Source organism: Gossypium raimondii, chromosome 10 (genome assembly GCF_025698545.1).
Source record: "Gossypium raimondii isolate GPD5lz chromosome 10, ASM2569854v1, whole genome shotgun sequence".
Taxonomy (NCBI): domain Eukaryota; kingdom Viridiplantae; phylum Streptophyta; class Magnoliopsida; order Malvales; family Malvaceae; genus Gossypium; species Gossypium raimondii.
In genome coordinates this window covers 56,383,896-56,401,765 of record NC_068574.1, presented here as the reverse complement: position 1 = coordinate 56,401,765, position 17,870 = coordinate 56,383,896, and the positions used below count along the sequence as shown (strand labels likewise).

The 17,870-nt window shown below is 32.1% G+C and overlaps 1 protein-coding gene across 4 annotated transcripts; it reads left to right on the top strand.

The window, feature by feature from the left end:
- Nucleotides 1-7,927: 7,927 nt before the first annotated feature.
- LOC105777359 (nuclear transcription factor Y subunit B-1) lies at nt 7,928-11,620 on the top strand. Of its 4 annotated transcripts, none has more exons than XM_052621854.1 (6): nt 7,928-8,257; nt 8,535-8,789; nt 9,578-9,707; nt 9,868-10,065; nt 10,205-10,243; nt 11,349-11,620. In XM_052621854.1, exons 1-4 carry the CDS (start codon nt 8,235-8,237, stop codon nt 9,931-9,933), a joined length of 474 nt encoding a protein of 157 aa, XP_052477814.1. In that variant the 5' UTR covers nt 7,928-8,234; the 3' UTR covers nt 9,934-10,065; nt 10,205-10,243; nt 11,349-11,620. The 4 variants fall into 4 exon arrangements, with proteins under 4 accessions (XP_052477814.1, XP_052477817.1, XP_052477816.1 ...); XM_052621857.1 differs by having other exon boundaries at nt 7,930-8,198; XM_052621856.1 differs by having other exon boundaries at nt 7,931-8,202.
- Nucleotides 11,621-17,870: the final 6,250 nt, after the last annotated feature.

Below are 17,870 nucleotides of genomic sequence, written 5' to 3'. Positions count from 1 at the left end.
TAGTCAGCAAGATTATTAGACCATAACTCTTGTGGAGTCTTTTTCTCAATGGCAACGGATGGAGATCGGTTGATAAAAAACGTGCAGTATAGGCTGCTTCAGCCCAAAATGACTTTGGTAAGTTGGAATTTGACAACATACATCGAACTTTCTCCATGATCATTCTGTTCATTCCTTCTGCAACACCGTTTTGCTGTGGAGTATGATGAAATGTCAAGTGTCTCACGATTCTTTCTAACTTGCACAGTTTATTAAACTCATCAGAACAGAACTCTAAGCCATTGTCTGTGTGGCGATATTTTATTTGCTTTCCCGTCTATTTTTCAATCATGGTTTTCCAAGACTTAAATGGGGAAAACACATCGCTTTTCTGCTTTAGGAAGAACACCCACACTTTTCTAGAAAAGTCATTAATAAAAGTTAGCATATAATTAGCTCTACCTCTCGAAGGCACTTCTCTTCCTCCGCCAATGTTGAAAGCATCCTATCTACCCCTAGCAGGGTTTCCTCTAAGTCCATCTGTGTAAGAATTGCCTGTATCTTTATCTGCCACAACGCGAATCTGGTGTTGCGATCTAACAGTGAAATTTCATACTTTAAAGACGCCATTATCGTGATTGAGATGAACAACTCGGAAGCTCGGATACCAGTTTGTAAAAATAGAATATCGATAATGACAATATATTGCAAAGAAAATAAAAATAAAAATAAAAATAAAGAACACACAGATTTTACGTGGCAACCCTTTCGGGAAAAACCACAAGCAGAGGAGAAGAAAATTCACTATGTCGAATTCGAATTAATTACAAAAGGAGTAGACTATTTCTATTTATAAGCTTGTAAAACCATATTCTAATAGGAGTGAAACACCTTATTCTAATCAATATCAAATAGATGGAGTTTGATAAGGTTTAAAAAACCTTATTCTAAAATAAAATAAAAGAAGTATAATTCCATAGGGATTTTACTTTTATTTTATTTTATCACAGTATTTTATTTAAATAAGGATTCGAGTCACTTAATTCTAACACTTATCTTACCTAGAAGCTAAGCTTATTTGGATTTGCTGGATATAAAGGAATTTATGGAATAATTATTGGAGATAATTACAAGAACATTTAGATTTTAACTAAGAGTTTTAAGCTTATCAAAAATTTGTTGAAGAGCTCTTGTATCAACCTATAAATAGGTTACATTGCCGCCCATTTGGGTGTGCTTGGAGGAGTCATTTTTTATGATTATTTGTTTATCTTTACTTGATAGTTTTTACACTTTTGTGTTAGGCATTTATTGCAAAGTAAACCTTGTTGTAAGTGAGGTTGATTAGGGTCAGTGATTGTACCAATTGGGTTCATTGTTAGTGTTGTAATTACCATTGTTGTGAGTGTAGTTTAGAATTTATCCAATAAATGATCTTTACAATTGTTGAACAAAACTATTCAGTGAGGTTTTGTAAACATAGGATTGTTGATCCGAACCGTGTTAATAGAGATTGTGTTCCTGTTATCTTTCTTACTTGCTTACTTCTTTTTTTTTTGCTCAGTTAAAGAAATTATTAATAATTTAATAAACCCAAATGGGTAGATTTAAATCTTTTCTAATTTATGGCTAGAAGCACACCTAGATATACTACCACCTAACTTAAGCAAAACCCAAAATACAACTACATCACACCTAAAACAACAACACTGACATTCAAATAGGCACAGAATACTATAGCTTGACAATCCGAGAACCATTCCAAATGATTCAGTGAATCTTCTTTGATGAAACAACAATGAAACCATCATCTTAAGTGAACTCAGTAGTGCTCTGCCATCCCAATATTAATCCTTCAACAATAGTTATCAATCACCAATCTGCACAAAAACATTTAAAATCGAATGCACCCCGACATCTCCAACGAAACTACTATAACATTAGCATATCTTTGAACTTGCTTACTACCTTTTTTACACAGTCATGTTCAAACTTGTGTTCTAACATTAGTTGGGATATTAAGTTCGGACTGGGAGCAAATCGACTGGTGCTTTTTCAATTTGTAAAAATCTAAAGAACTTTTACTTAGCGTAAATGGATGATATAGAAATTTTCTTTTAGCTTAACTTATCAGTTTGAATGAATTCTTTTCAAGTTCGATTTTTTGTCCTTTCATTCTAACAACTTTTATTCCTCAAGTAATGGTTAAATAATAATATTCTATAAAAACAAACTAATAATTGTTATTTGGTGAGTAAAACCATAATATATTGCTACAAGTAAAGGTGAAGAACAATTGTTCTTCGAGGATTTGAAAATAAGAGGAAGATTCTTACAAGATATTCATATAAATATATATCTCATTAAGAGCGCTAATGAAAAAAAATAATAAGCACTTATTTAGTTATATATAAGGGCTTATATAAACAAACCATACTAGTTTAAGCTTTTTTAGTATATTAATACTTTGAATTACCATATCAACACGTGTTAGTTTGGTTTTGGCATATTCAAATTTAAGAGGAATGTGCTTCTTAGGATTTGAAGTCTTTAACATTGATATCAATCTATGAACTACTTTTTTTAAGTCATTTGTCACTAAACTAATAATTTATTAAAAGTGGTTCAATTGGTTGAGTGTTCATTAGCGTATCATAAAGTATCAAATTTGTTAGTAATTGCATTTTGTATAGGTTAAATAAACTCTCTTTTCTTTAAGAATTGAAATGATTATTAAACCATCAAAATAATAGATAGATTACCAACAAAAGGACCAAACTAAGACCTAAGCCGATAGGCTTACCCCACAGACTCAATCCTATGCTCTAAACTCTTATTAGTTATACCAATAACAACATTTGAAACTAAAATACTAGAAATGCACTTAGGAACAAAATCTGAATAGTTATAATATGCATAACCTAAAGCTACCCTTGCCAAAGTATAGGTCGCTCTATTAGCCAATCTACTAATCCAATGAAATGATATAAACTGAAAATGATACTTTAACGCATGACAATCCCCAACCAATAGACCAAATTTCAAATTATCATTAAAATTCTCAACCATGACCTTAATTACCTTTCCATTATCCAAATCAATCACCACTCTAGCATAGTTCAACTCTTGTAACCACAATAGAGCCTCCGTAGTCACCACCACTTCCACTAGATAGGAAGATAAACACCCCACTCTATATCTAATACTACAACTTAACACAAACCCATCCGCATCCCGAAATAAACCTGGAATATTATCAATGAATAATCAACTCAAAATAAATGCCAACTACATTGGCGAGATAACTCGAGAAAGCAAACTTTTTAACCTATTTGCAAGAATTTTTGCCAAAATCTTATACGAGGCATTACACAAAACAATAGGCCTTAGATCCTTCATATTACTTAAATTAGTAATATTTGGAATAAAAACTAATAAAGAATTATTAATAGAAGTAGGGAACTCACCCATCTCTAACCAATAACAACATTTACTTCATTTCCAATAATTGACCAGCATCTCTAGTAAAAAACCGAATTCATTATGGAACAGAGCAATTAAATTATCATTATCATGTGCACTAGTACAAGGCTATAGATAAGAAAAAGCATCAAGATTTGAGATATTAGATGCAACATATAGCTCAATAAAATTTTGAGAACAATGGCGCACATCTCGTTTTTATCTGTATACTTATTCCTCTAGCTATCCACAAGCATATCAATATAATTATTTCTTCTACATTTAGAAGCCTTAGCATGGAAATATTTGGTATTCACCTCTCCATGCTTCAACCATAACAATTTTGACCGTTGACACCAATAGACCGATTGTTGTGAGAGTAGAGAATTAAGCTCAGATTTTAAAGAGGTCAAATTCCCATCATTAAACAATTATACATGGGTAGCCTCGATTTTCCATTTCAGCAACCGAATTTTTACTTCATAATTGAAACCTACTCCTTTATGCCAATCTAACAATTTAGCCATACAAAAATTTAGCTTATTAGTAATATTTACCTACGCACAGCCTAACCAACGAGCATTAACAAAATCCTAAAACCCTTCTTCAGCCAACTATTTATTTTCAAACCAAAATCGAACTTTCTTCTTTATGGAAAAATAGGTATTAGATACCAACTTAATCGAGTTATGGTCCAACGTGGCACTCACCTAGTTATAAAGTTTGTAATACAAAAAAAGAAGAGACCACTTCCAATTAATGAAAATGCAATCAAGACATTCTAAAAAAAAATGAGGTCGTACCTCTTCTTTATTCCCCATTGTAATTAAAATCCATAAAAAGGGACCTCAAAAAGGTTATAGTACATAATGCATTGTCGGAAATCTTTAAACCATACAGAATAATAATCAGAACCGTCTCATTTATCATCACTAAACAATAGATTGTTAAAGTCCCCAATACAAACCTAAGGCAAATCATTAAGAGAAGAGATATATCTCAAGAAATCTCAAAATGCACGCCACCACACCTGTTAATCTCCATTCAACCCCTTCCACCACCATATCAATATGATTTTGGAATAACCTATAACATTTGCCTTTTCGTCTGAATTCCATATCATCACCAGACCACCTTCACTGCTTACTTTATCCACACAAAAGTAACAATCATACTTCAAAGCAACACGTAACTCTTCAATCCTAGTAGAATGAGCAAGCGTTTCAATAAGAAATAAAAAATTGGGCTTATTAGTACGAACCAGCTCCTTCAGAGCTAACACTACTTGTGGGTTACCCAAATTGTGGAAGTTCCAAGCTAAGCAAATCGTGACTCCCGACAGGTTTTTGCATATTGTAAAATTTTCAAATTGATTGGTTAATAAAATTATTCATAAATTACATTAATATTATTTTTATATTGTCCTCACGTGATTTTTGCATGTAAAGCAAAATCGAAGCAAATATTGACTCACTGATTGTTTAATGTTTAAACTAATATTAAGCGGTATTACGTAGTCAAATCATAATATGAAAGGATAGCTTGTATTAGTAGATCAATCTAAACATGTCTTTAGTCTAACCAGAGATGAGCAAACCAATTGAAAGTCTAATATGTCGTCTACCAAGTTCAATTGGGGAGATGTCTTGTCTTGGACATCAGAGTGGATGACTCCTAGAAGATAGAGACATCAATGTGACTGGCTTGATTGATAGTACATCAGACTGGACCCAAGAAGAATAGATCCTAAATCCATTTATGGATTTATTCACTTGTAACATTCAAAGTATGACATACCTTAATCCTGAGTGGATGACAGACTATGTACGCGTGACTCGTATACTTTAATGTATGTAAAAACCTAAGTTTAAATAAATAAAGAATTGAAAGCTGGTGCGTTGAGTATATAACTTCTGCAGTATGTAGAGTCATTCAAAATAGTAAAATTTATATCCTGAGATATGGGTAAATGATATCCTCTCAATGGCAGTACATGGTAGATGAAAATTAAACATGGTCATAGGTCGTTCGTCTTTGTGATGAATGACTTGATTATTATTTGATAGTAATTAACTTTTCATGAAGGAAGATATAATGGTTACCATGAGATAAAATAAGATCATATTGAGAGAGCAGATTTATCCCAAAGAGAGCAAATTTATCCCAAAGAGATAAGAATATCCTATGAGGGTAACACACACTTATGACAAGGTCATTGGACACAATGTCTAAAACTACCAATAGCGCCTCCCCAACCCATAAACAGGAGGATAATGCGTTTCAGTGGACTTGAACCACGTTCTTATTTGCCACCTCTAGTTAATCCCTATATGGCAATGAGCATTTAAAAACTAACACTTTTTCAATAGATGTGTGTTCCGAGGTTTAAACTTATATTTGTCCTTTTATGAGGTGAAATGCTATCAGCTCAACTAATAACTTATTGATGCGAAAATCTTCGATAAAAGTACTATAAAGGACTTTGTACTAGAATACGGGTTGCATTTTGCTCCCTCTACTAAGAAAAGGGCAAACTAGCCCCTATACATTAGAAAAAAATACAAATTGGCCCTTCCATTAAAAATTTCATCCTTATGTGCGGTTAAGTGATGATTTGGCTTTTTCAATTTTTTTTTGCATATAAGTGACCTGTAATTAAAGGACGGGTAGGATTAAATAAAAGTACCATGGAAGCCCATGTATTAGGACTCAGGTTGCATTTTACTCCCTTTACTAAAAAAATGGGCATATTAGCCCCTCTACATATATCAAAAAGCAAATTGGCCCTTCTATTAAAAATTCTTTTCATTTCTACTATCAAATATCAAAAAGAACTATTTAAAATTTATTAAGAATTACAAATTTTAAAATTATTAAATATTAATAAAAAATATTAAAAACAACATCCAAAATGATCATGGGCAAATGATTGTCCAAGCTCGAATGAACTTCGATTGTCGAGGATCATTCAAGGGTGGTTTCTTAAATAATTATAAAATTATTTAAAAACCATTAAGAATTATAAGAAATTATAAATAATGATTAAAATTTTAATTTTTAAAAAAATTATAAAAATATATATATACACACATTTAGCATGTTTAAAGAATTCAAATATACCCATAGACTCACATGTATCTTCTTAATTAAGTTGACATTTTAGTTAATCAAGCTAGTGAATCCTATTTTGTTAATTTCTTATTATTCTTAATATCTTTTAAATAATTTTCTATAATGATTTAATAATTATTTAAGAAACAACTCTAAAATGAACATTGACAAATAGTTACCTAAGCTCATTTGAACTTAGACAACCATTTATCCTAGTTCATTTTGTACGTTGTTTTAATAATTTTAAATAATTTCAAAAAATTTATAATTACTTATAAATTTTAATATTTTTAAAATAATTCACTATAATGTTTTTATTATATTAAAAAATCACGTCCAGGATGAACTTGGACAACCATTTGTCTAGGTTCATCTTGGATGTGATTTTAAATAATTATTGAATTTTTTATTTTTAAATATTTTTGATGTGAGAAAATGTACCACATCAATATGAGATATACGTGGCACACTACATATCAATATTTGGTTGATCCATTAGTCATGTCATCACTTAAAAGTAGAAATGAATGGAAATTTTAATAGAGGATTAGTTTGGTTTTTGATTTAAAGTATATGAACTAATCTGCTCATTTTTTGAACAGAGGGGGCAAAATACAATCCACCTCTTAGTACAGGGGCCTCAATGGTACTTTTATCTATAATATTCATTTGAGTATATATTTTAGTAGCTAGGTTTTCTGTGGATAGTTAATTTTTAAATGAAAATTTTAAGTAATAATGACTTATTTAGTTATCCAACTTTACAAAAAAATCATTTTAGTCGTCCATTTAATTTTTCATCTTTATTAGCCTTAAACTTTATTAACATTGCATACACGTGAATTGCCACGTAGATGACACGTTAACATTTAATTACTTTTTAAAATTGAGAAATTCAAAAATATTTTAAAAAATCATTAAATTTATTTTAAAATATTTTGAAAATTTTAAAAATAATTATATATTTACGTGTCATTTACGTGTAAATCCACGTATATGCCACGTCAACAAAGTTAACAAATGTTAACTTTTCCATTTATTTTGAGGTGATTTGACAAAAAATACAAATTTAAAAGTGACAAAGAAGAATTAAATTAAATGTCAAAATGATTTTTTATATAAATTTAGAGGAAAAATGATACTTTTAACATTTTAAGATATTTTGGTATTTTTATAATTTATTTATACATAAAAGAACTTGATTTTAATAAGGAATGGTAGTATCATTAAAAGGAAAAAGAAAAGAAAAAAGTCTGATTTGATGGGTTAACAAAATAAAGGAAGCATAAACAGCCCAAGAACGTGGGTGTGTTTGAGTTGATACAGAAATAGTGATACTATAAAGATGAGAACTTCATTCTTTTCATTGAGAAACAATCAAAAAGTTTTCATTTTTAAAAGAAAAAGCCAACGGTTTTGACAAAACCCAAAACGAAAGTTTTTATACTAAATCATATAAAGCAAAAAATAAAAAAAGAATAGTCCCAATCTTCATTTGTTCCCTTTTCTTCTCCATCGTCAGATACTCTTTCCTTCATTAGTATATCACCTCCAATCCCTTCCTCTCGCGCCAAAATAAAATAAAAATAACATTTCTCTACTTTATTTCTTTGTTTTAGTCTAGTATCTCCTTCTTTGTTCTCTCAGTGCGTAAGTTTATTTTTTATTTATGTATATATGGTATGGTATGGTATGGTATGGTATGGTATGTATGTAGGCTATTTTTACATATGGGTATCTGGGTATCTCTTTGTTAAAAGAATAATTTAGTACAAAGATTTTTTTTTATTTGAGGTTTTTGTATGGATGGTGTGTGAACTGATGGATAGATGCATTTTGGGTATGTTATATATATATATATATATATATATATATATATATATATATTTATATACATAAATATGCATTTGGTTTCACTTTACTTGTTAAAACTTTTATAAAAAATTGATGGATACTAATATGTTTCATTTTCATTTTCCCAGTGATCTAAGGTCATTCAAGGACATGGCGGATGGTATGGCAAGGGGGCCAACGAGTCCAGCAGGAGGAAGTCATGAGAGTGGAGGAGAGCAGTGCAGTTCTCACTCAACTGTGAGGGAACAAGACCGTTACCTTCCAATTGCTAATATAAGCAGAATCATGAAGAGAGCATTGCCTACTAATGGCAAAATTGCTAAGGATGCTAAAGAAACCGTTCAAGAATGTGTTTCTGAGTTCATCAGCTTCATCACTAGCGAGTATGTAAATTCCTTAATCTGGGGTTTTATTAATATTTCCGGGAACTTTTTCTTTTCTTGGTTTCTTACTTTTTATAGTTGTGATATCCTTTGGAAAGCTGTAAGCTTTACCTGGTATTTTTTTTTTTTACTTATGAGTGGTAAAGATTCTTGAGAGATTTGATTTGTGTTTTGAATTGCAACATTAAGTTGGAAGTGGCTTGACTAGAATTTGTTTTACTTTGGTAAAAGTTTACTTTTTTTAGGATGTGATTTTAGTGTGTTTATGAAACATAGGGTCCTAATGTACATTATGGTGTTTTTATGAGCCACTTTTCATTATGAACTGTACATTTGTTAGCCAAATAGTGTTTCACATTGGTGCTTATTTCTATGAATTGTAAATTTGGTTATTTTTGGTGTTTCCTGACATTGGAGATGTGATTACAAGACCTTTGGCTTTATTTTCTGACATCTTCTGATTTTCTGGTGTTCACAAAAGCTGGAAGTTTGACTGGTTTTTAACTTTTGAATGGTGAAGGTTGTTTGGCTTATGTGGAATGCACTTTTAGATAGGAAAGTTGGGTCCTTGTGTTTTTTAATTCACATTTTCAATGATATTTGGGTGGGGTAAGGTTTATAGTTTACATAAGAAGCATAGTGTTTAATGATCCCTTTTCTCTTCTCTATAGGTTTGCTTGTTGATGTTTTCAAAGCAAATGATTGTTCATTATTATTAATTATGATTGCTTTTTATTGGGATTCAGGTTTAGCCTTTGTGAAAATGGTTTGGTCTGTTTGTTTTGCAGGGCTAGTGATAAATGCCAGAAAGAGAAGAGGAAGACAATTAATGGAGATGATTTGTTGTGGGCAATGGCAACATTAGGCTTTGAAGACTATATTGAGCCACTTAAAATATATCTGGCCAGGTACAGAGAGGTATGTAAATGGAGCTTTAACTTTTGATCCATTTTTCGGATATTTCATAGCATAGAACCTGTTAGGCTATTAGAAGATTGAATGGATGAGAATTTTTCTGACTCTTTCTTTTTGACCTTCTTCTTGGGGTTGATGTTATTGGAATGATCATGATGCACAGTTGGAGGTAATTACACTCTCTTTTTCATGGCTAATATACGCATACATGTATATATATATTGTGTAGTTTGTATACTTTGACAGTGTCTCCTTCAACTGCAAACATTCCAATTGACAGGGTGATGCTAAGGGATCAGTCAGGGGTGAAGTGCCTCTTAAAAGAGATGCAGTTCGAGTTCTTTCTGTCCCCAACCCACAGGTGAAACAATGATATTTACTTTAGATTCTTGTTCTTGGCCTAAATTTGATACACTTGGCTGTTTTTGTTTAAGCATTCTGTAAAGTCCTGAACTGAATTACCATGTGTCTTGTGCATTGGTGGTGAATGACTCCTGCAGTTTCCAATCCAAGGATCATTGAACTATATTAATTCCCAGGTAATTCTCTTTCTCCCTCTCTCTAATATTTGGCTTTTTTACTACAAAATTGGCCATTTGTTGTCTTCTTTTTGCAAAGATGGAATATGTTGTTGATTAATGTTTCATAACTCATAGATTCATGTCCAACATACTTGATAATTTTCTTAGTCTCTGTCCCTCAAGTCCTTCTTTCCATTTTGGTTACTTTTGTACCATAATTTTTTCCCTGATGACTTCACCAGTGCAAAAATCTTGGAAGGTATAATTTTTGCATAAATCCTTGGAGGTTAATGCAATTTTTGCTCATGAATTTGGTAATTAGGTTCACTTTGATATTTATACTTTTCTTTGGTCTACTTTGATACCTAAATTTGACAATTAGGTCTATTTTAATCCTTGAACTTGAAAAAATATAAAAGTTTGATAATGTGGCACTTTGAAATTGTGCTACGTCATTATGTCCACTTTTTCAAGTGCTGATGTGGGACAATCTCAAGATGTTACGTCATCAGTTTTTTCATTTTTTAAGTTCAATGATCAAAATAGATCTAATTGTCAAGTTCAGCTACTAAAGTAAAAAAAAAATACATATATCAAAATAAACCTAATTACCTAGTTGAAGTACCAAAAAGTATATTAACTAATCCTTGAAAAATGAGGTATTGAAATATCTAAAGCATTGCACACCATAATTTTCCCGTCAGACTGCTTTCATGGTAACTTTTTTCTCCAATGAGGATGGGACTCTGCAGCTAACATAGTATAATTGTCACTAAAATTTGATTCATCGGATAGCTACTTCGATTCATGATTTTGCACCTAACATTACCAGCTTTACTGTCATACACATGATGTGATTTTCATGTAATATTAATATTAATTCCCAGTTTCCACAATGGCATGATAGCACCTGTCCAGCCAAACTGGGAGCTAATATAGTTATGGCCTGATAGATCTCGTGTCAAAAAGGCTTGAGACCAATGTGCTTAAAGCAAACATTACACCAACCATGTCCCTTGAAGATTTAAGACATTGATAAGTTTCAGTTGCATGTATGATGCATAATCAAGAACTCAAAATTGTATTCCTCACTTGTATTTCAATGGTTCAATTTCCTTTGCAGGCACAAGGACATCATATGATCGTCCCCTCCATGCAAGGCAACGAGTAGCTGATCTGAGCTTCCTCTACCACTTCCATAAGTATTAGGGCTGGTTATATTGTTTAATCCAAACACTTTTAGGATCTTTAATGGGGAATTAATCTTAATTATGCAAAGCTAAATACTTTGGGGATTTTTTTTTTTGTTAGCTTGTTCTAAGGTAATATGGATCTGTATAAGTTGCTGTAAATTTGGCTATTTATATGATAATATGGTATATTGCTTTGCATTTAGTATTTAAATCTTTCAATGATACGTTCTTGTCCATACTGCACCATTTTAATTTCTTAACTAAACTTTGTTATTCATTTCATTTCATATTTGTATTGTTTTTATAGAGAGTAAATACCATTAGTCACTAAATTATGGGTAAGTTTTGTTTTAGTCATTTGACTAAAAAATTACAATTTGATCACTAAACTATTCAAAAATTTTATTTAAGTTACTAGACTATTTTTTTTAAATGTTTCACCAGTGAGTTCTCAGCGACGATTTGATGATCGGGTATGATGGATCAATATCCATTGACAAGTAGAATAATATACTTTATATCCAAGTTGATTTGATGTCGTGTTAGAGATCGAAGAAAAAAAAGCTATTTTTATTTTGGTTTGTAGATTCATGATGTATAAAGTTGTTTTATGAAAAAAAAAAGGAATTGTAGAAGAAAAGGAGAAGAAAAGGAGAAAAAAAACTACAACACCCCGAAATAAGGGTTAGAAGAATTAAGGTTTGTAGGATGAGTAAGTAGTTTCGGACAGACTTTTATGTTTTTTCTTTGTGATTTAGAGACAATGATGAGTTTAGTGGTTCAATGGTTAAGCTTCTATAATTTTTTTGGTCTCGTGTTCAAATCCCTGTGTGTGTAAAGTGAGAAATTTATTTTTGGATATTAAGGTTTCTTAAATTTTATCTTTTATTTTAATTTTATTTTTATTCTGATTTTATTAAAGAATTTCCAAAAATAAACTTCCCTCACCTTCCTTCACTCTCTTTCACTTTTTTTTTGCTTTCTCCCTTATTCTTCAGTTTTCACTTTTGTTCCAAACCTATTGTCAATTGTTGTTTCACAAGATTTCGTTTGTTCGCTTGTTGTTCGTTAAATCAGGATTTCAAGAGTGAAAAAGGTAAGTGTGATTGTTTCAGTTTTAGTCACTTGTCTTCGAATTGTTTTATCTTGTTACGATCAAGAAATCTTTGTAATCTTTGTATATTCGTGTGATCGAGTTCCAGATCGTTTGTCGAGGTATGTCTGTTGATTGTTGTGCGTTGGAATCGTCTTTCAGGTGTATGTGGCTGAATTTAGAGGTGATTTGTGGTTGGATTTTCGTGTTTTGCAATAGTTTGGGGGTGGTTTTTGGATCACACGAACTGTTGACATGGCCGTGTGCCACCCACATGCGATTGACATGGCCGTGTGCTGCACACGGGCGGTTCACATGGTCATGTGCCGCTTAGATATCAGGTTAAATTCGTGTCACACGATCTGAGGTGGGTCATATGGCTGTGTGACCCCATTTAGGAAAATTGACAGTTAGTGCACACAAACGTGTCTCCTTTGAATGTAAATTTGACAGTGAGTTACACTGCTTGCTCACACAAGCGTGTCCCTCAATCACACGGGTGTGTGCCCTGTTACACGGTCTGGACCCTTCCACATGGCCACCCTATTTTTTGCAATTTTTGCACCTTTGTGCAAATTGTTTCGTTTTGGTCCCCGAATGATCCCTAACTTGTTTAAGCCTCCGTAAAAGTGGTTAGGACATTAATTCTTCTTCTGGAAGTTTTATTGAGGAGCGTTTCACCCCTAGAACGTGAATAAGTATATGCATTTATAAGATCTAATTTATTGTTCGCATGAGTGTGTACTACTATGTTATACTGAATTTGTACTATAAAAATATCTGGATGTGATAATTGGAAATTGTGTATGTTGTCGTTATGTTATTTTGTATCCAAATATGAGTGTCTTTGATACTGTATATTTGTATCGATTCTGTATCTGAAAATGATTGCAACTAATTCTAAATATATGTATTGTTTCGATTAATTACATTTGCATCTGTGGTTGGAATATGAATACGAAGTGAAGGAAGTTTGATTTGGCAGTTTAACTGCACTATTTGAATTGGTGGTAAAACCGCAATAATTCAAGTGGCAAACGACCACTATTTGGTGTGATTTGTTTGAATGGGTCCACCATAACCCAAAACTAGTGTCTAGAGGATGGAAGGGTCTAAGGAACCGTATTTTGTGTGATTAGAGGGACGGAGATGGTGTGTAGCAGTTGGATAGGTGGGATTTCATAGCATTTGTTCTGCATGCAGTAGTGTAATAAGTATACGTCTGATATTAATAATTGTGTGTTAATTCGTTTATACAATATGTATAGATATACTAAACTGTTGAGATTTTATTTGTGTTTGATCGTTCGTTTAACACCGTTTATTTACATTTATTTTAAAATCACACTGAGCTTTCATAGCTGACTCCCTCAGCCTCCTCTTTTCAGGTAAAATGCGAGGTTAGGTCTCAGACTCAGCAAATCGAAGAATCTCAGTATATTTAGTTCTGGTTTGTTTAAATAAGTTTTCTATAGTACTTTGTTCTGACTCGGTTGGTTTTGTAAATAACTTTAGGTAAAGTACGATATGGGATTTTCGGTCTAAGTTAACTTAATTTTTTTTGTACTTTTATGTCGTATTACTTTAACATTATGATTACCAAATCCATTTTGATTCCAAAGCTATTACAGAAGTATTTTTATCTGGTTTTAAGATAATTGAACAACTTTTTGTTTTGAGTCATCTCGGTGGCCAATGTGATCTCTAAAATTTGGTCGAAACTTCTAGGCTGGGTTTTGGGGTGTTACAAGAACTTTCGATTGGTGCAAGCAGTGCGAATAGGGAAAGCTATATAACATTAACTTTAATAGCACAATGATTTAAATAAAAACTTTTGAATAGTTCACTAACAAAATTGTAACTTTTTTAGTTAAGTGACCAAAACGAAAACTTAACACTAGTATGAACTTTACAATCAAATTGTTTAGGAGCTTTGTAATCTGAAGTTCCAAAATTAGTTTGCAACGAAAATTTTGACATTTTACTTTAAACGAAAATCCAAAATTTATTACTAAAAATCCGAGTGATTATTAAAGAAAATAGCATTTAGATAAACTAAAACCCATGCATGAAATCTCAATTTAGTTCAAAACCAAAAACCCATACCAGAATTTATAAACTTACGTACAAGTCCAAATGAACATAAAATCTTATATCTTAGGAAAAACTTTATTAAAATCAAACCGAAACGAAAATATCTGAAACCTCCGATTAGTTGAGTTTGGAACCTAACCACGAGAGTTACTTGAAAAAGAGTAAACTAAGGGGGTGAGCTACGAAGCTCAGTATGGGTCTAAAACAAATGTAATTAAGCAGAGTCGAACAGATGATCATACACACAGAAAACACAATAATTCATGGAAAACATACTCATCAAATAAAGTAATTCAATTCACAATTGTTATATCATCCATATATGCAAGACATGCATAAAAGTGTGACTAGTACAAGTAAATCCCACCCAACCATCCATCACACCAACTTCGCCTATCCTACACACCAAATAGGGTTTCACTAGACCCTTCTATCCACTACTCACCAATTTGGGTTATGGTGGACCCATCCAACGGTACACCTTAAAGTGGTTATTGGCCACACTTATGTTAAGCAGTTAAGTTGCCAACAATGATGCAAATTTACTATCAAATTAAATTAATGTAATTTAACTTCCAAATCGAACTTTCTTCTCTTAATAACCAAATCCCAACCATAAATGCAAATAATCTTACGCATATGAATATACAGAATCAGACATGTTAATAATCAGTTCCAATAAGCCACAAACATACTCGTAACCAAAACCAAATAACTGAATAAACAACATCCATAGCTTCTAAATAACATGCTTAATTAATCCCATATACATTGTTTAGACTAATAAAAGTATTACTAGCAACCTACACAAATAACTGAGTTCAGAACTTATGTATACATAAATATATAAATCTGACCAGCAATGCACCCTTCATAGTCATCCAATAATAAAAAATGGTGTTCTAAATACTCCTACATAGGCTTAAACATGCAATGGATCACTTATGGAATAAAACGAACAATTTGTGAAAAAGGAGTAAAAACTGCAAAAATAGGACCACACGGCCGTGTGAGGGGGTTCAAACTGTGTGATAGGAATAAACAACCATGTGGCTGAGAGACACGACTATGTAACTGAGGGATATGGTCATGTGGGCAGACCGTATAGGAGGGTTCAGACCGTGTGACAGGAATACACAACCATGTGGCTAAGGGACACAACCATGTAGCTGAGGGACACGACCGTATGGGCAGATCGTGTGGGAGGATTCAGACTGTGTGACAAGAATACACAACCATGTGGCAGGAATACACAACCGTGTGGCTAAGGGACACGACCATGTGGCTGAAGGACACGGGCGTGTGGGTAGACCGTGTAACTTTCTATGCTTGTGTGACAAAATTTCACTTTAAGAAGCAGGGGAGACACGACCGTGTCTCAAGCCATGTGAAACTTCCCCAAGCCATGTGCGATTAACAAAATCCCTAGCAGAGGTCACATGGCCGTGTGGCCATCCCATGTGACTCACCCCAAACTGTAGGAAAAATAACCTAATTTCTAAAGCAGCATATTGATGTGTGGATTGCCCGTGTGCGGCACACTCCCATGTGGTCCAAAACCACCCCCAAAATTGTTGCAAATCATGTAATTAGAACAACGATACCACCACCCATTACAAGAGTTAAGAACACACACTTGGAAATACGATTTCCAACGTAAAAGATCGACTGATTCACCTCTATTCTACTGACCTGAAAACTCAATTATGATTATCCACTAAACATTTAAAGAGCTCAACCATAGAGTATTAAAGATCGAAGAAAACCAAATCTAAAACTAAAAAAAAAAACAATTACACATTTCAAAAGTTTGATGAACAAAAATGTAGATGAATGGATGATACTTTAATGAAGCGACAGAAACTAAGGCTTAAACGCAAGACAAAAATGGCACAAAACTACAAAAATTTTGATATTTTAACAATGGGACAAAAAAAAAACTAAAGGAACAAGAGAATAATTGAGCAAACAAAAAAAATTTGGAAAGAGGAAATGTGAGCAAGAGTGGAGGAATGTGAGAGGATTTTTGGGGATTACTCCTATATTTAAAAAAAACAAATAGAATAAATAAAATAAACAAAACCTATCAGATTTTCTAGAGTTGAAGCAAAAAACAAAACAATTTCCACTTAGGGATTAAAATGCAAACACCTTATCACTGAATCAGCAGACTCATTCTAACTCTAAGATGCAAAAATTGTCTTAAAAGTCCAATCACACCCACTGACTAACCCTACAAACCTTGATTCTTCTAACCCTAATTTCAGGGTGTGACAACCATTTGTTCAGTTTCGTTTGAATTTGGACAATCATTTATTCAAATTCATTCTATTTGCAAATTTTAATTATTTTTAAAATAAGATTTTATTTTTAAAAAAATATTTTTTTTAAAAAGCTTATATTTTCAAAAAAAAATATTTTTGTTGATGTGGTATGCCATGTTAGCATAGTATCATGTGGTAGCTTCTGGGGGTTTCTGTCAGCCATGTAAGTGAGGTTAACGGTCAAACTTGTCAACTGACGATTTCTATTAAAGAAAGGGGCCAATTGATTTTTTTTTTGTAACCAAGGGTTCAATTGAGTGCACTTTTTTTCATAAGGGCTCAATTGATTTTTTGTACTAAGGATTTTTTTGGCCCTTAAGCCTAAAATAAAAGATAAATGGTTAAAATTTTAAAAAATATATTAATTAATTTAAAATGTGGCAAAAAAATTAGATTGTCCACATCATGGGAGCTGAGATTTTGTAAAAAAATTTATATGATATATGTAATTTAAATTAAATTTTAATTAGGCATTATTTATTATTAAGTTTATATAATATGCTAATTATTATAAAATATTATCTTATTATAAAGGAATAAATATCAAATTTATACATTAACTTTGATATAAGTTGCAATGTTACACGTCAATTTTAATTTGGTGTGTTTGTATACATCAAACGTTAATTTTGATTAATTTTCACATTTCACTAATCTCATAATTTATGTGGCACAATTTTTTATTATGTCATTTGTAAATTGCTAACATAAAATTTTATTGGGTTAAAAAACAAACAAATTTAAATTATTTCCACTTAGATTTAAAAAAAAAATTATTTCTTGGGGAAAAGAGTTTTCCCAAGTGTGTTCATACACTACACCAAAACAGGCTTTTAGCGGCGCTTTTTTAGGCCTTTAACAGTGCTTTTTAGCGCCGCAGATACTTTTATTGGCGCTTTGAAAAGCACCGCAACATACGCCGCTAATGAATGCGCCGCTAA